At 46.2% G+C, this 22,569-nt stretch overlaps 1 protein-coding gene across 5 annotated transcripts; it reads left to right on the forward strand.

Moving 5' to 3' along the window:
- Positions 1-14,933: 14,933 nt before the first annotated feature.
- LOC108153366 (collagen alpha-1(I) chain) lies at positions 14,934-19,711 on the forward strand. 5 transcript variants are annotated; one of them, XM_033387190.1, is made up of 3 exons: positions 14,934-15,013; positions 15,522-17,684; positions 17,787-19,711. In XM_033387190.1, exons 1-3 carry the CDS (start codon positions 14,972-14,974, stop codon positions 19,536-19,538), a joined length of 3,957 nt encoding a protein of 1,318 aa, XP_033243081.1. In that variant the 5' UTR covers positions 14,934-14,971; the 3' UTR covers positions 19,539-19,711. The 5 variants fall into 5 exon arrangements, with proteins under 5 accessions (XP_033243081.1, XP_033243083.1, XP_033243082.1 ...); XM_033387192.1 differs by having other exon boundaries at positions 15,522-17,115; positions 17,452-19,711; XM_033387191.1 differs by having other exon boundaries at positions 15,522-16,383; positions 16,513-19,711.
- Positions 19,712-22,569: the final 2,858 nt, after the last annotated feature.

Raw genomic sequence — 22,569 nt, forward strand, 5'->3', positions numbered from 1 at the left:
CCCGGCTGAATATTTTATTGACGTCCAAAATTCCTTATTCGTTTCCAAAAGAAACATTTTTAACAAAATACTTAGTCTAGATCGGATGCTTTCCGCAACTGATTGTAGGGGGAGCATACTAGGTGCATCCCCCTTCCGTTCGATTCTCAGAAGCTGTATAAGTATTGTCGTGTGCGCACATATCGAGAGTATACTGTAATCAGTGTATGTCAAATATATAAGCCCATAACTCACACACTTATTCCAAGTTTATATTATTCCAAACGTTTATAAGAAGATTTTAATTCGATTTTAACAATTTATTTAATTTTTACTTTTTGTTCAGAGATATAATTCAAAGTTAATTCAACCAACCATAAATCGTATCCGCTGAATACTGAACCAATTGTATTAAGGAACAGAAATGGAATCCGTTTCAAAGCGATTCTTAAATATGTGACTTCATTTTAGAGATGTTTTTAGAACGATTCGAACTCATTTGAACTATAGTATCGCTGGCTACTGAGCGGATACGAGTACCGCTGGATCCAATGCGATTCTTTAATTGACACTATTTTAAAGATGTTTTTAAGATGACTTTAATTTGATATCATTTATTTTTTCCCAGAATATTTTTCACCAGAAATTTGAATTTCTTGGGTTCATTTGGGCATAGTCAGACATTATTTATAGATTATAGACATTTTTTTAGAATAGCGATTATTTTAAACTGTAATTCTGGCAGCACTGCTTTCAAGTGATGTCACCATGAAAACCCGACAGACGCACAGACAAATAAATGGCAAAATAATAGCTCGCCCGTCGTTGATCAGAGAGAAAGCGAGAGCCCCAGCCCGAACCAGAGCCAGAGCCCCAGCAGGAGTCCAAGAATCCGAAGGCGGTGTCCAATCGATTATTTATTTATGCCGCGTGGTGCCTTCAATTGCCTACAATTGGCGCTTATCTCCAGCGTGAATGACGGTGGATGGATGACTACATGGGCGTCGTTCTGCCCTAGTCCTGTCCTGAAAAATAAATGTTTTGCATATCATTGACAAGACTGAGCCCCGACTGCAGAGTGAGTCCGGACTGGAGGTGGGACTCGTTCTGGAGGCTTTGCATACATTTCCCTGACTCTGGCGAAACAACATATTTTAGGCTCTCGGCATGGAATTTATTTGAGCAAATTTGCAAATTATTGCTGTAGTCCCAGTCGGAGCCGGACCGGACAGAGCGGAAGATGGAGTCAGCAGCCACGAGAAGTCAGAGACGTCTATTACTTTGGCCATTTAAATTCCACAATTGCCTCTCTGGCATCTTTATTTCTCGTGATTTTTGTCTCTTTCTTCCTTTCTTCCATTCCTCCTTCATGCTTTCCTTTCGTCCTTTCAGTGGGCTTTAAGTGATCCTTAAGTGAACCAAGCCGCTGCATCAACGTTGCATGCTATGTGGATGTTCTCTCAACTTTGCCAGACAGACATCTAATTTTTGTTAAAGCAATACAAATTTATATAGTGATATTATCGTGGATTGCAAGCAGCTGATAGTTTTCTTCCATTTCGCTATTCTCCCTTACTGGTTCAAAGCGCCTCTCATCTATCGACAGGCAGGGAGAGGCACAGAGCGTGTACTCCTCAGACCTGGCAGGAAAGATGTAAATCAAAACCAACAAAAATTTGAAAAAACAAAAGCAAGGGAGTTGCTATCAGTCAGCAGGCCATACAATTCAATCGGCAGGAGAAGGAGGCCAAGAAGCTTGGGCTCGCATATGACAAGACTCGCTTCCGAATTCGGGCAACGGCCAATGGCCAATGGCCAATGTCGAGGACACGTCAAGCAGCAGGCTCAGTCGATTGAGGTTTCAGGTGGGGATGGAAATGAAAATGGAGGTGAAAATGGGAGTGGAAGTGGCGTCAGGAATGCTGGTAGCGGCTTCTCCGACGCCAGAGTACAAGCTGCCCAGGATCTAAACAAAAGAACGGAAAAAAGTGCAAATGAAAAAAAAAAAATCCCGCAGCTCCAATGGCGACGTCGGCCGAGGCATTAGAAAAGTCCCCTGGTGCAAATAGACACAGCAAAAACGGAGAAAATAAAACTGGGAACAGAAGTGAGCCGGAGCACCAGCCTGAACCTGCGGCTGAACCTGGGCCTGAACCTAGTCCCGGGGCTGGACTGGACTGCGTTGCTCGGTGGAATCAATTAAAAATTCTATGATTTTACACTTGATTGCCTTCGTTTTGGGTAGGCACTAGGTAGTCCAGGCAACTGACGGAGCGGAGTGGACTGGAGTGGACCAGTACCCTGCTGCACGTCAGGGACTCTGCGTTCTTGGAGCTCATCCAGCATTGACAATCATGCTCAATGGCCAGAGGAGCTGCCTTCAAGTGGTCAATTAGGCAAAGAGGTGCACATCGCATCGTCGGGAGATAAGCTTAAGTTCCTCGACAAGAACAGTATTAGGCTTACATTTTCCTTCAAAACTGATTTAAAACACGCTGTTGGGGCGAAAATATTTGCCAACATCGATGTAGATTGGCAAATGAAGGTATTATTAAGTCCTTGCTTTGTATCAATTAGGATGGTTACATTTTGCCAAAATTCTGTTCTGCAACAAATTTTCTTGCACTTATATGGCAATTAGTTTTGGTTTGGTTTTGCTTTCAGCTTTCAGTTTGGGTTGATGCTGATGTTGTTTTTTAATCAAAGTTTTTAAGCTGTAATTAAGCAAACCAGAAATTGTATGACATATGTGTTCATGTGCGTACTGGGTCTCCCTCTCTCGTTTTCTGTCTGTCTGTCTGTCTGACACACACACAAACGCATACAGACAATGGAAATGTTCAGCTATATGTTCATAATACCCCAAAGAATTTAACACATTTTAGTTCAAATTAAATATTTAATGTAACAACAAATTGATATTTGAATTATTAAAATACGAAATAATGCGACGCCATGAACTTTCACACACATTCCCGCATATGTATTGGCGAATCTATGTGCATATGTATGTGATTATGCCGATCCATTTACAGTGGGTATAAAAAGTATAGGCAACATTAGATTAACACAGTTAAGAAAGTATATAATAATTTAAGAAGTTCTTTTCACTTTTTGCTATTTTCAATAATTCTTTATTCAAAATTATATTGAGATTGAGTTTTCAGAAAAGTAAACCATATTTTGATTTGCATGGAACCACGTAACAGATGTGTAGGAGTAGTGGCGGCCAGCTACAGTTTCCCGATACTCAGGCATATACACATGAAACGCACTGCCCCCATATATGATTTAACGAAAATCATTTGCACCTGGTCTGTCAGCCTGGCCAAAATGCTGGCTTTTGTTTCTTTTGTTGCCTCTGTTGTTGATTTGGCATGGCGGAAATATCAGCGACAAAGTTACCAAAATATTGAAAACAAATAAAATAAAATTTGCATAAATAAATGCTTTTTATGTGCACGCTCTCTACTTGTACGAGTGCGAGTTTTTGTGTGTTTTAAATCCCTAAAGCACTGGATTCCAATAATACTGGTTTTCGTAGCGAGAGCAACAGCAACAGCAACAACGACAACGGCGATGCCGACAAATTAACAACAAACATGTCGCCAAGCAGCAAAAAGTCCAAAACATGCCAATTGTTTGTACAGTCCAATAGAGTGAGACGGTGCGAGAGCAACTGATGGTGAGGGAGGGCAACAGAGAGAGAAAGAGACGGCCATTTGTACATATTGATGGTGTCAGGGCCGGACATAGACCAGGACCAGGACCCAAACCCGACCTCAAACCCAAACCCAAACCCAAACTCGGAGCCGGCGTCTGTTCATGGCCGTGTCATGCGATTAAAACCAAATCTTTTCTACATTCCTTTTTTTGGTCTGCGTGAAAATCCTCAAAAAATGTTAGAAGGTTCCATTTCAGTTTTCAATTTCACTCAAATTTTTCAAATTTCCAGTGGGTCGATAAATATTCTCAAATCCAATTTAGTCAGCTTGCAGCTGGAAAAGAGATAGAAATATGTCAGAAGTAGCCGTGTTTTTTTTTTAACTCGAAAGTAAAACCATCCGTTTTCAAAAAGCATTTATAAAATATATCTACTTCTGTCTCCAATTTCTCATAATTTATCAGGTAAAAGTTTTCACGTTATTATAAGCTTTTCTTAAATATACTGTGTTTGTTAAGATTGCCTATTGTATTTGGGCTATTCTATTTTTTAAATCACGACCAAATCAGAATCCCAGCCATTCTTCCATTTTCTGTACCCAATTTTGAATTTCATAGACTTTTTGTACATGTCCAGAAGATAAATATATACTATACGCTTGTCTGTTTGAAATTCATTATCCACTCCCTGGCACCTGTACACACCCTTCGGACTCTGATCGAATATGCATGCGTTTGATTAAGTTCTTTTGTTGGATTGTTTTCTATCCCATTTTAATGGCCTAACCAAATATTAGATTCGTCTATCCATCCTGCTTGTATTCGTGAATGACTTTGAAAGGCTTCCCAAAATACGCTTCAAATGCTTTCGAATGTGTTTCAAAAGAGCTCAAGGACTGAAGAGCTCTGAGAGTAGATGTTCTGATATAATCCACATTGATGTCAGGTTGATTAAAACTATCGGAAGACGGAAAGCTGGATACCCAACTTCCAATTGAACTGTTCAGAGTATTATTTGTTTCGGTGCTTCTTGGCTCGAATTGGAATTTTTATCGCTTTGGTATAAATTTTGATTAAAAATAAAATAAAAATCAATGCATGGAATGGAGTCTGGCCAGAATTCCACTCGCCATCGCGCGTTCTGTATTGAGGCCTGAGGCCAATAATTCTTGACCATTTTCGGCTTGGTTTCAGTTTCAGTTTTAGCTTTGGCTTTGGGTTTGGTTTTGTTTGATTTGAGATTGGTTGATTGAGCATTAATTTGGTCGAAATAATTTATTCAATTAAATAAACGCAAACACAATGGCATGGGACTAAATAAATAAATCAATTTTACAAATTTTTAGGACAAAAAAATAGATTCAAATATTTCCCCAACCGAACCACCTGTCGGCGCCCAACAATCGATTGTGGGTGATTGGGTATTGTTCAGTTCATATTGACTCTAATTTGTTGCCATAAAAGCCACATTCTTTCGGTTATCAAAGAGCCAGAACGTTCTTTTAATATTCGTAATTATTTTCAATTTGCAGTTGGCAATAATGTATGAAAAGTGCGGAATTTATGGAGAGGTGTGACTTGTGACTCAGTCTGAGTGGCTCAATCGCCAGCCCACAATCTCAGCCCACACTTTCGCCGTCTTATCAAATCACCTTTTGCCTCTTCGTTTTGGGGCAATAAAAGAAATAGGGATAAACGCAAAGGAAATACAACAAAGAAATCGGAAGCAGCGGAAATCAACGGCAAACAAAGGCCAAATACAGTCGTTGGAATCGAAATCGGAGTCTGAAGCGGGGGCTGTGGCAGTGGCAAAGGCAAAGGCAGTGGTAGTGGCAGGGTAGATCAGAGCCGTGCTTGAATGCATCCCGCGAATGTCCCATTTCCATTTCGTGTCCACACCACGGGGAGTCTGCTGCTGTTGCTGTTGCTGACAGTTTTCTTTGGCTCTCCTCTGCTTTGCCCAGCTTTTTTTCCTCCTAGTTTTGTCTTTTCTTTGGTCGCGTGCGCGCGCGAAAATTAGGAAAATATTGTTTTGCTTGCTTGTCGAGCGCATTTCTCCCTCAAACTCTCTCCGTCGCACGCTTTATATTATTTTTTTTTTGAGAATCAAATAAGCGGATTTCAATTTCAATGCCGAATCAAAGTGGCGGCATGCTATTTGGTAGGCGGAACGTCGCACAATGGATTGGGTGCGAGAGCAAAATGACAAAATGGAAATGGAGAAGGAGTGGAGCCACGGTAATGTGCGGAAGGTGAACTTTTTACGAGCAAGTCATGAGCTACAAAATTAAATCCTAATCGCAATCAAAGTTATGTTTTTGATGCGGAAACGATTGAGTCTCCTGGTGGAGTCTGGAACAAACTTAATATTTCCTCATCGACATTGTTTCTGGTGTAGAAATGAAAGAAGTACAGTCTTCAAGAGACATCTGAAAAGATTACTTTTATATGCATAATAGCATAGATAGAACCAACAAAATGCATATCCGTGATATGGTTAGTTTCATCAATATTGTTTAGCCACACCTTATAATATTTTTTTTTATAGAAATAATAACTCTTGAATTAGTGGCACTATTGGGTCAGGTTGGGGAAATGAATATGACAGTATAGATGTTTCTGAGGTGGATCTCAATCAGCTTAAGGAATAGACAGAAAACGATAGCGTTTTGGACAATAAATTGTATAGCTATAAAGTCTATGATAAACAACTCCTAAGCATACAAGCTCTGCCATCGCTGCCTTCCTCATTGGTCTTGCCTGGATTAATCTTCTTGGAATCATTCACCTCCGATATGCATTAAGTCAATGTATAATATATTCTTTATGCTTCGCTTTAAGAAAAGAATAGCTACTTTTGGGGTGAGTAGAGGTGATGTCCTTGCGAATTACGACTGCTTAGAACCCAGTCATCGACTTGAGTGTCAGTGGAATGCAGAAGGTTATGAAAAATGCAGTCCAGATGTTGCCACAAATCTTGCTTGCTCTTGTAAAAGAATCCCTCTTCGGGATAATATGATTACGTTGTATCACATCACATCATAGCTAATCATCAGCGGTACCGACGGCGCAGACAAGTTTTTCTAATAAAAATATTCCACTGATTGGGGGGAGAGGACTTATAGGAACCTTCTGTTTCGGTTTAAGTGATGTCCCGAGGAAATATGACAGATTCCATTTGAGATTGCTTCAGCTGTCTTGGAGAGCTCTCTGCCCTCTTCCGGCTTTTGTTGGACATTTAAATTTGAATTTGCCACAGCTCCCAGGCCAGCTCCTTGCCCTGTCTGTATCTCTGTCTGCTCTGATGAATGATTTCTTTTTAATGCTTCGATAGACTCAACTTAAGGGAGTCCTACTAAACCGGACCAGTCTCGTCCTCATCTCCGTCTTTGTCCACATCTATTTCCCCATCAGCATCATCATCATCTTCCAGTGCAGGACGTCGCGCTTATTTGTTTATGTTCCACAAAGTAAACAACTCATTTTAATTTGCCGCAGGAGCCACAGACCCACGACAAGATGATGACGACGACAACGTGGCCCAGTCAATGTCCAAGGGCCACCAGCTGGGAAAAGGTAGCGGGCTCAGGAGCAGGGGGCCAGGACAGCAGACAGACTGGCAGAAGAATGGGGGTCCCACATATGTATAAAGGAAGAGCACATTCGCATACACACCCAAAAAAATAGAAGGGAAGGCTGATTGCTGTTGGCGAAGATCTGTTCACCCTAGCAGGTCGATCGTTCCTATATATCAGCCATGTGATATAGACATTTATAAGCTAAAAATGTTTAGTTTTTCTTTTAAAAGTCTTGTTGCTGTCAGATCCAATCGAGAGAGTTGTTTGTGTAGTAAAAGAGTCGGCTGTTGATTGGCTGTTTAAGAATATGTATACTATATCGGATCGGAAATGCCTCCTTCTATGGGCTGCGAACTAGATGTTCAAAAGAGTAATGGCCATTGCAAGGGTATATAAAAGACAAACCACAAAACAGCTAACAAAGACATTTTTGTGTTTGTCTCTTTTTACTACTGCATCGCCACGACACCGACCGACCGACCGACCGACCGACAGACCGACCGACAGACAGACCGACACACGCACGCCTCATCATATCTTTTCGTCTGCTTGGATTTTTGCTTTGTTAGAGTCCAAATTTCGGTTATCATTCTTTCGGCTCACACTCGTACTTCTCTGTGTATGTAAATATGAATGCAACAGTACTCGGAACAGGAATGTTGCACAGTCAAGTTATCTTTAAATAATTTATATCTGTGTGGCGGTGGGCGGGGGCGGTTCGTTGGCGGGGAAGGACAAAGTTTCCCTTTGAAGCGGCACCCCGGCAGAGCTGAAGCTGATTTTGGGGAAGCGGCATTTTGCTTATCTTTCATTTCATTTTTCGGGCATACGCACCCAACATGAAAGCGGAAACGGAAGTGCTTACCTTTTCCCACCCACACACACACATACATACACACACAGGTAGTCCACACAGCTACACACATGAGCTCTTACTCGTATGAGCCCCGAGAAGGGTCATACAGAATTCCAGCTGCTCCTTGAAGTGCTCCCCAAGCTCAGGGTAGGCGTAGGCGTAGGCAGAGGCAGCGGCAGCGGCTCGACGTGCAGTTGGCAATACGAGCAGAATTGGTTGTGGGCATGGATCCCTCACATTGCAAACTCAGCTTTAAAATATGTCCACAGGTGCAGGCGAGGCGTAGAGGGAGCGGCTGGAATTGACTTTCAGCTTTTGACTTGTACGCCAAGGGAAACAAAAACACGAAATTGCCGGTCACGTGGGTTGCCATAGCATATTGCGACCCGTGCAGCACATTTCATCAGTTCGAAATAGAGTGAGGACTGAACTGATGATTCGAAGTACAGTCTCAGAAAGTGTGCACCTTGCAAGGACGGAAATCAAAAGTAGATTGATTGGGATTTAGCAATGGTTAGGCATGGCTCATTTTAGCCACATCGCAATCGGCAAACTTGTTGAGCTGCCCTCGCTCCTTTTGACTGAGACTCGTTGGGCGCTGCGTTTAGAGCAAAAGGCTAATTGAAAATTGCCATTAATAATGCAAAAAGGTCTCGGTGAGAAACTTTTAGGGCCACTCACCCTCTCCATTCTCACATGTGTGCAAGCCATTTTAAATATTTCAAATATTTGTAACATTTGCGCACTACCTGCCGCCACCCCCAACCCCCAACCCCCACCCCCCACCAATTTACCGCACGCCAGAAACATCAGCATCAACGGAACAGCACGGAGAAGCCCAGGACAGGCCAGAACCGGGCGCACAGGGGGCGTGGACGTGGGCGTGGACGTGGGCGTGAGGTTTGCTGAGGTATACTCTGCTCGGTTCGGGTAGGTTGAGGTGAATGCTTATTTTCTGGTCCGTCAGCCGCCGGTGATGTCGACGTCACCGTCACCGTCACCGTCACCACATGTAAAAATGTACATACATCTGTATGTGTGCACGTCTCCCCCTTTTTGTTGAGGGTTTCGTTTCTTGTTTCCATTTTTTTGGCTGCTGTGATTTCGCGAACCTGCGGAGAAACTGTGATTGTCCAAAGTAGAAGAAAGGAAATGCGAAAATAAATAAATATTAGTGGGGCCAGATGATTGTTGGGGGTGAAGAGGGGCTGTTGAATACCACAAACTCATTTTCAAGACAAAACGTTCGAAAGTTTGGGAAAGCGAATTCCACAGAGTGAATGGCTTATTCATTAATGTAACATCGTTTCTGCAAAGTATCCACTCGCTTGGGAGTTACATACCGTTTTGTTCTTATCAATTACTAGCCTTAGCAGGGAACCCTCAAGGGGAACATTCGCTGAACACACAAAGAAAAACTTTTAGCTTATATACTCGTAATTTGAAAACTATACGCAGATTTTCTGCGACGAAAACATTTTATATAATTGTTGATGTTTTTTAATATTACAAACTAAAAATAAAGAGATATCTCGCTAGTGTTAATCTTTTATTCTTATTAACAAAAATGTGGCCAGAAATGTTGTTCGTCTTCACAAAAATAACTTAAAACTTCTTTTTGAAGTCAAATTTTCAAAATATTCGAATGATATTTTAAACTGATATATTAAACTGTTAGAAAAAATTAACCATTTTGACTCTGAATAATCCTTGAATATCCTGTGTAAGCGTTAGTTTTGTGCTATCCATACATTTTTTGATTTTTCACAAAACTTGACATTTTTTGCCTCCTCTCGGATCTGCTGTTTTTGACAGTGCTAAAACGAATGTCTGTTTCATGGGCACAACAATACTTAGCTTTGGAATAATTTTCTGGAGAAATGTCTTCATGGTATACTTCATATTTTCACCATCACTTAGCGATAAATTTGTGACTTTAGAATCCTTATTTCAGTGAAACAATGTTTCGTAGCGAAGAAGATTTTTTGAACTCTTGAAGTATAACAATCGAAGCGAACCTACAAATTACACAGATGGTAAGATTCTTCACATCTTGCCTACGTCTATCGCCTCCAAAAATGCATCTGCAGACAGCAAGAGAATACTCCCTTGAGACTGGAGCTGCAGAGCGATCTAGATCCATACGAATGTGTGAACAAAAAAATAGAGAGAGAAAAAATGTGTGTTCGTCGATTCGACGAATTGTTACCCGTCTAGGGCTTCGTAAATGGAAAACTGAGATTCTAGGATTTCAGGGAGACATTCCGATCTTCTCTTGATCCCCATGTAAATGAACATACTATAGCTAATAACGACAAGTGACAAAAGCTAACGTATCAGTAAACCGAGCCGAATTCTTATCATGTCCTAAATATGTACATATCCAGATATTATTTTGTGTCTTACATACATTTAAGATCCGCACCATTTTTCCAAGTTCCTGAATACAAAAATATGGGAATGTGATATTGCCTTTGTTCCAGTTATTTGTATAGGTTTTGTGCTTTTATCTATAGATTAACATATTTATCTACTCGTATTATCTTTATCACAAAAATTTGAACAAACTTACATGTAAATAATTAATAAAAAATATTCTGTATGCCATCATCGATAAATATTCCCTTTTGATATATTTTCGTCTTATTTTCGATCAGGCTCTCTCGTTCTGTCTATCTTGATCTGTGCCTATGTATGTGTAACATATGTTCCCACATACATATGATTATGTTCGGAAAAAGGTAGACGAAAAAAACTAACAACTCCTGCCTTTGTTATTTTTGGCTTATTATTTATTTGGTTCTTTCCCTCATTTTCTTTGATTATTTTAGAGAAAAGACAAAAAACACAACAGCAAACCAAAACCAAAACGAATGCCAGAACCAGGGACCGGTTCGTGGGTGGAAATGGGACGGAATCTCTCGAGGCTACTACAAACTTCGTTTCTTTCTGCTTCTCTGCACTGCTCTGGCTCTGCGCCCCCTCTTTTAGCCGCTTCCATTCGTTTGCCATGTTCTTACCTTGGCCAGTTATTTCTTATGCTGACGCTGCCGCTGCCACTGCCTCTGCCGCTGCCTCTTCCAGTGCTCCTCCTGCCATTGTTTCTTGGCTTTGCGCCTGCGAGTCTTGGTCCCTCGGTGCCCAACTTCCCCATCTCGTTTCTGTGGACCAGGCTCTGCCGTTGTTGTTCCTGGCAGTGGTTTAAACACATGAAACAATTATAAAGTTGCCAAGAAATGTAAACCCGAAGAGAAAACAATTTAATTGAATTCAACCAGGGGGTTGTCATGTCCTAATGGATTTAAAACAACAGCAGCAACAATGAAACGAGAGTCACCACCACAACTACATCAGAAACGAGTACAAATAAAGTGAAAATCATAAAAAAATATGTGCGTAGAGCACTGGGAATTTAATTGTAGGTCATGTAGGGGGCAAAGGAAATCCCTAACAATATCATATACTGCCTAAATGTGCCTGTCTTGCAGTGGAACTTCGTACATATATATATATATGTATGTATACATATAAAAATCCCATTTGCACTTTAGACGAAAATAAATACAGTATCCAACCAACAAAATGGGGTCTCAGATTCCCATATCTCAAATAGAATTTTTATACATCAATGGATGGCCATCACTGACTGCCCTTAATGTCCGTGTCCGCTGTTATAAGTGGTCCATGCGGTCATGATGAAGCCTAATGATGGCCCAATGATGATGTTTTTCCTAATTCCTAAGTGTAATACAAAGATGCCATCAACAATCAAACGCATTACTAACGACAAGCAAAGTCTCTTTTTAACGGGTTCTTACTACAATTTGCTTATTATTTCAGCCGGAGATTCAATGGAATTATACAAGATGCTTCTGCTGGGATGGAAAGGATCTGCCGTCCTCTCCGAGAAAGAACGCCAGGAACGAACGCTTACGGACTGAAGACCAAAACTATTTGCGGTACACATGTATTTATATTTGGAGGTCGTAAGGGGTTGACTTATTACGTATAGTAAATAGTTTAAATTGCTCACTTTTTCTGAGCAATAACAGCGATCATCTCACTGTTTATCAATAATGCTGGGTAGGGCCATTCGATTAATTGACTCTATGATGATTTCGTTTTGTGGACCCGCATGCATAGATGGCCACGGACCCACATTGGAGCAATTTACAATGCAAAATACCACCCACATTCAGGTGGCTCACTAGATCGTCCCTCACGAGGAATATGAAGAATATGAAGAGGAATATGAAGAAAAACATTTTCGAAAAAGCATTCCACACTATATGAAAATGAAAAATTTAATTTAAAGAGCAACAGCATTCTAATGGCTCTGTGCCCCAGATTTACAGACTCGTAATCCTCCATTGTGCAGAGCAGACCGCACTCAAATATCCTCCGAGTGAATGGAGCCCTAATGAGCCGCAATCGATCAACTTCGACGATATGTGGCACACCCTAATGCTCATGTGTCTGCGACTCTGTGGGACAGTGTGGAAAATGGCGTGGCATCGTCCGGGGATTAACTGGCAGTGGCTGCCTCGGAGATAATAAGTGCATTGGAGCATCAAATCAATAAAACGCGCACAGTGCCCACGGCTGGGACACACAAGCGCGCACACACACGGTGGACACGGTGGATACAGTGTATACTGGCCATGTGTGGATTGTGCGGGCCTCCCCCTTATGCCATCCCCTGGTGCCAAGAATGCGCTGCACCAATGGCTGCCATTCGGAAACATTGTTAATTTATGCAAATTTAGCCAACGCCGCTCGCTTTGTGCAATGCCAATGAGGCAAGAGAGCCGCGACTCACTGGAAGCCATCCTCATAGCAGCAGCAGCAGCAGCAGCAGTCATAGTCATACTCATTGCCAGTGCCATCGCCGTGGCCGCGGCCGCGGCCGCCACCGCGACCGCAACGCCAACAACATTAACGGAGCTGCAAGTTGCAAGCAGGGAGCTGCATAGGATTGCACTGCGGCAAGGCCAGTGGCGCAGGCAAGTGGATGAGGTTGGGGTTGGGTTTTGGGTGTTGGGTGTTGGGTGTTGGGGTGGAGGGCCCACCGTGAGCTCTTGCATAATTTGACTCGTCTTACTTCATTTGCATGCCAAGGGGCCTCGGGCGATGTCCCCCAAAAGCCTATTTGGGTCCTGTACTGCTTGCCCATCGACTGGGTGCCGGGCAAATTAGCACGTGGAATGCCACGCCGTCACATGAGCACACCACCATGGCCCCACTCACCCACTCACCCAGCCATTGGGGCCACTCATCCATGGCCACTCCAACAGTCATAATACAATATCAAACGAGAGTTCATCCGTATCTGTGGGCACCCACTCTTCTTCGCATTTCATAATACAAATATATGGCTAACTGTATTTATTGTATTGTCTAGACACACGAAACCGCAATGTGACTGCGCCTGCATTGCATTTTTCATTTTTCATTTTCCGCTTTTCATTTTGCATTTTGCGTTTGCCATTTATCATTTTTTGTTGTACGGCTTAACCGCATTAACAGCGGAAAAAGTAAAGCAAATTCCACTTAATTGTTCAATATTCATGGAATTTGCGGGACAAGCTCAAAGGGCATATCCAATGGGCCGGCCGCTCGGTGTCAAAGGGATGAATAGAACCCTCCATGGGATCCATAACAGATGCTAATGGAAGTTTTGGCCCATAGCGAAACGAAATCTTGGATGCAGGCCATTGAGTACTTGGGCCTCGGGGGAATGTCGGAACATATGGGTTGTAAAATTTAAAACACTGCACTGCAATCCACTGGAATCTTGGGTACGAAAATACTTCACTTGCTCTATCAGTAATCCCATATAATGGAATAAAATAATAATAATAGAATCTGTTCTATAACATAGTCGTGTGTTCTGGTGTCTCTGGTTATTCAATGTCGTGGGTTCCAACTCAAGATTGCTGCCCTCCGTAAGGGCCTTCAGTACAATATATCGTTCATGCGACCGGTTGTGCATTTGCGGTGGATCTCAGATGTCAAGACGAGTCCGAAGTGACGTGCATTTTGGACAGCAGATCATAGCTGAAGGGTTATCTGTTTGGGGCTACCGAAATACGTGTACTCAATTCTTATCTAGATGCTCGCAAAGAAGAGGGCAAGAGACTGGCTGCGTCATGAGTGGGGTCTGACAATGAAAATGCATTCTGGTATGACCCCATCACATCACATCGCATCACATCACATCTGAGGAACGCTTCTGGATGGAATGGGATGGGATAGTGTCAAATAAAATCCAGACAAACGAATATGTTCCGTGCCCTGTGTTTTTGTGTATTTACTCGTATCTTTGGTTTGGGGCAAATAAAGCAAAGACGCTAGTCAACGGAAATGCGCAGCCCGTTTTATCAACATTTACCTTGACGTTAGCTGGCCAAGATTAAGATTACGTATTTGGCAGTCAAAACAGTTTCCCGAGAACTATACTATCGTTTAACTCTTCTGCCTCGATAAGGGGAGTGATTCATGGACCCAGCGGAAAAGTGCGTGATCAGAAGACCCCATCAAGGCGGGTGGTCACAGCACATCACATCGCCTTTACCATTGAGAATTTGGGCCCTTCGACCTCATTTGAGCAGTTCGAGTCCCTTGCCTGGAGCACTGATACCACAGATACGTTTGAGTTTTCGTTATTTTTTTTGGGTGGCCAGAATGGAATATCTTACTCCGCAATATCATAAATTGGTTTAGCTGCGCTTATCAGGGGCAAACAAGCGATTATCGTTTATTTGGCTAGCGTCACAGAAGATTTCGCCGGAACGGAACGAAGATACGCCGGAGATTTTGCATAAAAGCGCGACAGATAGGCGTACAGAGGATAGTAACGATCTTTCATTCGAACCCAACGGATCAAACGACGACGATGACAACGAACCGATCGACCAGACTTCTGGTCTTACTTGTGGTAATTGCATAATCCCAAAGTCGCGACCAGCAATCCATCATATCCGCAGAGCCCGCATCATGTTGATCGATCGCCTCATCGGCTTCAAGTGCAAAGATGGAATTATTTTTTTATTTGATATTTTTTTTTTGTTGCTTGCTGTTCTGTCTTTGCTGACGAGTCGTATAAATTTTCTATTGGAACTTCGGTGTGGCACTTGGATATGCCTCGATACACGCCACGAAAAACACAAACACCAAACACGAAACACCAAACCCCAACCCAACCCCGCTAAATCGAACCCCAAACGAACCCGAACTAACCTTAGCTCCCGGGATTCTTGATACTTTGGATAACGTTCAAATCAATCAGCGACAACTCAAAAGTATCCTATGCAAGTGAAACGTACCCAATGTGTAGTTGTTGCGGTCCCGAGTCTCCGCCATGACTTGCGACGAACAGTGCACCGACTCCCTTCGAGATCGCAGCCCGACTAACCTCCCGCCCCTCTTTTGCATCTCTCTTCCAGCTTACAGCCCTAGTGGCAAACCACCAGGCAAGAGGAGCCGCCGCCGTCCTCAAGTGCGGTGGCAAGTCGGCTGTCTGCGTGGGACCTCTCACCTACCAGATCTGCGTGGACGATCTGACCACGGGCGCCGTCATTGCCTGCCAGACGAGCACCCGTTGCGTCACCGACGGCATCGAGATCTGCGAGCCCATCAAGTCGGACGCAGAGGCACCCACGGCGGCTGTTGCGAAGATGGTGACGATCACCGACAGTCCGGCCGCCGTGAGTGAATCTGCCCCGCTTGTCGTTGCCTCCAACGCCACCACCGAAGTGATCACCACTGAGGGTCCAGGATCATCTGATCCAGCTGAGACGACCACAGCCCCAGTTGAGACGACCACAGCCCCAGTTGAGACGACCACAGCCCCAGCTGAGACGACCACGGCTCCAGCTGAGACAACCACAGCTCCTGCTGAGACAACCATCATCACGGAAACAACCACAGAAACGGCATGGTCCGAGCTGCCCCTAGACCCGGAGTCCACCATATCAGTCATTCCCGAGGACACTACCACCGATGCTTCCTGGGATCCCAACGCGCCTGTTGAGACAACTCTGTCTCCAGGCTCTGATGGAAGCAACACAACAATCGATCCTAACGCACCATTGGACCCCAATGCGCCCGAAGGATCTACTGTTGATCCTAACGCACCCATCGATCCCAATGCTCCTCTGGACCCCAACGCACCAGAAGGGTCAACCGCTGCTCCTGGAGAGGTAAACCCCAACGATCCCGCTGGTTCGACTCCTGCTCCAGGAGTACCTGCTGATCCCAACGCACCGCTGGATCCCAATGCTCCTCTGGACCCCAACGCACCAGAAGGAACAACCGCTGCTCCTGGAGAAGTAAACCCAAGCGATCCCGCTGGTTCGACTCCTGCTCCTGAAGCCCCTGCTGATCCCAACGCACCGCTGGACCCCAATGCTCCTCTGGACCCCAACGCACCAGAAGGAACAACCGCTGCTCCTGGAGAGGTAAACCCCAACGATCCCGCTGCTTCGACAGCCGCTCCTGGAGCCCCTTCTGATCCTAGCGCACCGCTGGATCCCAATGCTCCTCTGGACCCCAACGCACCAGAAGGAACAACCGCTGCTCCTGGAGAAGTAAACCCCAATGATCCCGCTGGTTCGACTCCTGCTCCTGAAGCCCCTGCTGATCCCAACGCACCGCTGGATCCCAATGCTCCTCTGGACCCCAACGCACCAGAAGGAACAACCGCTGCTCCTGGAGAAGTAAACCCCAATGATCCCGCTGGTTCGACTCCTGCTCCTGGAGCTCCTGCTGATCCCAACGCTCCACTGGATCCCAATGCTCCTCTGGACCCCAACTCACCAGAAGGATCAACCGCTGCTCCTGGCGAGGTAAACCCCAACGATCCCGCTGCTTCGACTGCCGCCCCTGCTGATCCTAATGCTCCCGCTGGATCGACAGCCGCTCCTGGAGCTCCTGCCGATCCCAACGCACCCTTGGATCCCAATGCTCCTCTAGATCCCAATGCTCCCGCCGGTTCGACAGCCGCTCCTGGAACTCCAGCGGATCCCAACGCTCCCGCTGGTTCGACAGCCGCTCCTGGAGCTCCTGCCGATCCCAACGCTCCACTGGACCCTAATGCTCCTCTGGACCCCAATGCTCCTGTGGACCCTAACGCTCCCGCTGGTTCGACTGCCGCTCCTGGAACTCCTGCCGATCCCAACGCACCACTGGATCCTAATGCTCCTCTGGATCCCAACGCTCCCGCCGGTTCGACAGCCGCTCCTGGAACTCCAGCTGATCCCAACGCTCCCGCTGGTTCGACTGCCGCTCCTGGAACTCCTGCCGATCCCAACGCTCCACTGGACCCAAATGCTCCTTTGGATCCCAATGGTCCTCTGGATCCCAACGCTCCCGCTGGATCGACAGCCGCTCCTGGAGCTCCTGCCGATCCCAACGCACCACTGGATCCTAATGCTCCTCTGGACCCCAATGCTCCTCTGGATCCCAACGCTCCCGCTGGTTCGACAGCCGCTCCTGGAGCTCCTGCCGATCCGAACGCACCCCTGGATCCCAATGCTCCTCTAGATCCCAACGCACCCGCCGGATCGACAGCCGCTCCTGGAACTCCAGCGGATCCCAACGCTCCCGCTGGTTCGACAGCCGCTCCCGGAGCTCCTGCCGATCCCAACGCTCCACTGGACCCTAATGCTCCTCTGGACCCCAATGCTCCTCTAGATCCCAACGCTCCCGCCGGTTCGACAGCCGCTCCTGGAGCTCCTGCCGATCCCAACGCACCCCTGGATCCCAATGCTCCTCTGGACCCCAATGCTCCTCTGGATCCCAACGCTCCCGCTGGATCGACAGCCGCTCCTGGAGCTCCTGCCGATCCCAACGCACCCCTGGATCCCAATGCTCCTCTAGATCCCAACGCTCCCGCCGTTTCGACAGCCGCTCCTGGAACTCCAGCTGATCCCAACGCTCCCGCTGGTTCAACTGCCGCTCCTGGTACCCCTGCCGATCCCAACGCTCCCGCTGGTTCGACAGCTGCTCCTGGTACTCCTGCTGATCCCAACGCTCCCGCTGGATCGACTGCTGCTCCTGGTGCTCCAGCTGATCCCAACGCTCCCGCCGGTTCGACTGCAGCGCCTGGCACTCCTGCCGATCCCAACGCTCCCGCTGGTTCAACTGCCGCTCCTGGCACTCCTGCCGATCCCAACGCTCCCGCTGGTTCAACTGCAGCTCCTGGTACCCCTGCTGATCCCAACGCTCCCGCTGGTTCGACAGCCGCTCCTGGAGCTCCTGCCGATCCCAATGCACCCCTGGATCCCAATGCTCCTCTAGATCCCAACGCTCCCGCCGGTTCGACAGCCGCTCCTGGAACTCCAGCGGATCCCAACGCTCCTGCTGGTTCGACAGCCGCTCCTGGAGCTCCTGCCGATCCCAATGCACCCCTGGATCCCAATGCTCCTCTAGATCCCAACGCTCCCGCCGGTTCGACAGCCGCTCCTGGAACTCCAGCTGATCCCAACGCTCCCGCTGGTTCAACTGCCGCTCCTGGTACCCCTGCCGATCCCAACGCTCCCGCTGGTTCGACTGCTGCCCCTGGTATTCCTGCCGATCCCAACGCTCCAGGTAGCTCATGGCGTCCGCACCCACACCATCCTATTCTGCCAGGCCAGACTCGACCAACTTTCCGCCCAGTTCCGCAGCTGCCGTTCTGGCCAGTGGGACCCCATCGTCCAGGACATACCGATAAGGATGAAGGACCCAACAATGGCAATTCCAAGCCCACCTCACCCAATCGGCCACTTCCATTCTGGCCGAACTGGCAGAACTGGGTAAACAGCTGGCGCACAACTCGTAAGCCAGTCACCGTTACTCAAGCCCCCGCTACCAGTCCGGAACCAGCGAGTCCCCAGCGACCAGAGAAGCCCAGCAACAATAGCCCCGAAGCTGTCGAGAGTGTAGAGCAGGCTGCCCCTGCACCCCCATCAGGTGGAGCTGCATCCAGCGAGAACGCCTCTGTCGAAGAGAGCAACAAGGGATCTGGCGAGAAACTAAAGGACAAGCCCAAATCAGGCGAAGACCAGTCCAAGGAGCAGGAGCAGAAGAAGCCCAGCTCTGCTGAGAAGGACAGTTCCCGCGAAGAGAAGAAAGAACAGGAGAAGGAAAAGTCGAAAGATTCCAAGGAGGAAAAGGAGGAAAAGGACAGCGAGTCGAAGAAGTCCAAGGACGATGAGAAGAATGACGAGGACAAGCTGAGCTCAAAGGAAAAGAAGAAGTACGTGAAGAACATCATTAAGAAACTGAAGAACGAAGAGGACTGCAACGAGGAGGACGTCTTCCCTGATGTCCGTGACTGCAAGAAATACTACCGCTGTGAGGTGAAGAGTTCCTCTGAGAAGCACAAGTTCGTGCACCTGCGCTGCGACAAAAAGAAGCGATTCGACTGGCTGGACCAGAGCTGTGTGCCCAAGGACGAGGCTCGCTGCCTGGAGAAGTAAGGGAATGTGATCGACATCTCCCTGGACGGGGAATCAAATCTGTATTATCCACATAATAATCTCAGCATCAATTGTATTGGCAATGATATTCTATCTATAAATAGTCCTCTTTTCTAATTTATTGTACTATATAAAAAATAAATTTTCTTTCCATCAATAAATCTTGAAGTCCGTGCAAACGTTTATGCGTTACTCGAAGAGTTTAGGGATATATGCATGTATATTGTACACAAATATATGGGTTGGTGTACAGTTTCGTACGCAAATCATAACCGAACACACCGAGCGGCAACGATGATACGATCCCTAGATATAACGAGCAGAAATGATGATCCCATCCCAAGAAAACGACGAGCAACGAAGAGGGCATCCCATTAAAAGAAACGATGGTGAACGGAAGACGAAAAATCACGACGGCAACACGAGTGTGTGTTAACAAAAAAACCTAACGACGTAAAACAGATATATTTACCCCATATTTATTGAATATTAACTACAAAATTAACTATTAAGCCTTAAATAAATAAAGAACCCCACATATTTTAGTTTTGTCGGGGATGTGGTGTGGTGTGTGTAACACCGATGAGGATGCATGTCAAACCCCATAAAGTATATGTTGGATCCCAATATTATTCTCAGTGTATTCTGAGCTCTGCACTACGAAATTGTTCGCAGTGGTCTCTTTCGTTGCCCTCTTTTCAATTTCCGTTTATCCCCGCCCACTTTCTGTCACACTGCCTAGTAGGTGTTAGTGAGAGAGTGCGTATTTTCGTCTTCAAGGTATATATTATTAGGCAAAAGGGACCCATGCATGTGTTGCATTTTCTGGGCCGTTCTGCCTGTTGCCCATACCCTTCCCATCTCTTGATTAAATCTTTGAATGCAATGACTTATTTAATGAACTCGTTTTCTCTATTTAGTAGGTACCGTGTCAGACCGAGCTTAATTTCCATGGCCAAGGCCCCTTTACAATGGCTTGCAGCAGTCTAAGCAGTCTAGCCCTCCTCTGGAAACCCAAGAAAAAGTTTTTTAGACAAATTGTATTTAAAAAAAATGGTATTAAGCATCCACTGTCGGTGCAATCATTGCAGCAGCTGTGTACTCTTTCGCTGTCTTAGTCATTCGTTGGGACTGTGTTATTTTGCAGGACTGTTTGATTCTGAGAAGGATTTTGGTTGACAGCCTTATAATACTATAGGAACGTCTAGTAAGTGGATTAAGCGTACATACTTTCACTTACATGGCCAGATCATGAGCTGGCAAAGACGGAGCAATATCTTCATCTGGATTGCCTAAGGTCACTACATCTATATAAGCAGCGAAAGCCAGGAAATATTATTGCGGAGCCGCTATCGGCTCGAAGCCGTTAGTATGAGATGAATCTGCAGCTGCTCCAACTGCTGGTTTTCCGCTTCTTTCCGGATAACCCCACTTAAGTTCCGTCAAATTTACTGAATATTCCTGTTTTTATCCGCCTTAATCCTGCCCCCTCATAATGAGTGGTGGAACTCCCGCAAGTTTTCCGCCCAGTGCTCCTTAAAGCATCTCACTTACACTTGCCAAGTTTTTTCCTATGTAAATATTTAGTGTACCCCGGAATTTTCAAGTGAAGCGCAAACACGGAAAAAAAGCGCCGAGGGGAAAGTGCATTGGCTGTTGGCTGGCATTCTGGGAAGATGGGGGGGGGGGGGAGGGGGGGGGGCTGCTCTCCCGGCCAGAAGTACAGTTAGGGAGTTAGGGAGAAGGCTCTGTGAGTACTCTCTGGACCGGCACTCCGAGTGGGAGGATGGGAGAGTGAAGCAGAGCAATACACTTAAGTTGATTCGCTGTCATCCATTGCAGCTCATTTATCATTAGACCAAGTCACACACACACACACATACACGCAGGACAGGCACCAGCCAGCAGGAGGACCGAGACCGAGACAGGGACCTGAACTGGGAGGAGGACTACGACCAGCCAGGCCTGGCGACAGTTTCAGTATCTTCTAAGTAGTCGGCGGAGCAGGGCCATGGCCGCGTCAAGAGTAAGCATAACACTTTGCACTGACAATGCCCCTTCTTCCCAGGGAGCTGGAACACGACGACGACGATGACGACGACGACGGCGATGAAGTAATTCAATTTTTATCGTGGGTAATTTTGTAACGAGAAACGAAGAAAGCGACTGTGGTAAAGAGAGTGGTCTATAGAGGGCACAGAGGGAGACGAACACTCGCTGACCGAGCTGACAAGAGAGAGATGGAAATGTTATGCTGCCACTGACACGGACACGGACACGGACACGGACACAGACCCAAAGCCTTAAAGCTGGATCACTATTGGATGGACCGAAGCGCAGATCCAGAGATGGCGAGGGAAAATGAGATAGAGAAGACCAGGCGAGTGGTGTCGTGGTGCCACGGAGTGGTGCAACGCAATGTGCGACCATACGTTGAAAATTCAATTTGCCTGATGACTTGCTGTGGTTTAAATACGGCCAAAAAGCGACAGCGCACATTAAACTCATTGCCGCCGTTGTGGCCAAATGGATAAAAGGCGAAACAAGCGGGTACCCGGCACCATGGCTACCATGGACGTGGCGTAGGGTCCACACCCAACCCAACCATGGATACTGGCACCATCCATGTCCAGCCAGCTGCACATTATATACTTATGCATACGACGCAGCAGCATCCGCACCGAGTGAAAAAGCCGCACAAAAAATAGCAGAACAGTAGAGTGGGACACAGGCGGAAAAAGCGTACACTTTGTTAACTACATTTGACAGGGGGCTGGAACGGAGGAGGGGCGCAGAGAGTAGAGACAGGATCCAGGCCACATGCTCTCGGTATAGTTCTCCATCCCATCGCGACGGAGATGGGCCCACTTGAAGCCTGGTCGTTGATTGCATTTCATGCGCTTGGAAAATCAATTTTTATTTAATTAATGTGCCTCGTTGCATGCATTACAAGTAATCGGGGGCTGTGCTCCCTACACGGGAGGGACTTATCATCAGAAGTTCCGGTATAAGGCCAAGCATTAGCCTTGCA

Source organism: Drosophila miranda, chromosome XR, assembly GCF_003369915.1.
Source record: "Drosophila miranda strain MSH22 chromosome XR, D.miranda_PacBio2.1, whole genome shotgun sequence".
Lineage (NCBI taxonomy): Eukaryota > Metazoa > Arthropoda > Insecta > Diptera > Drosophilidae > Drosophila > Drosophila miranda.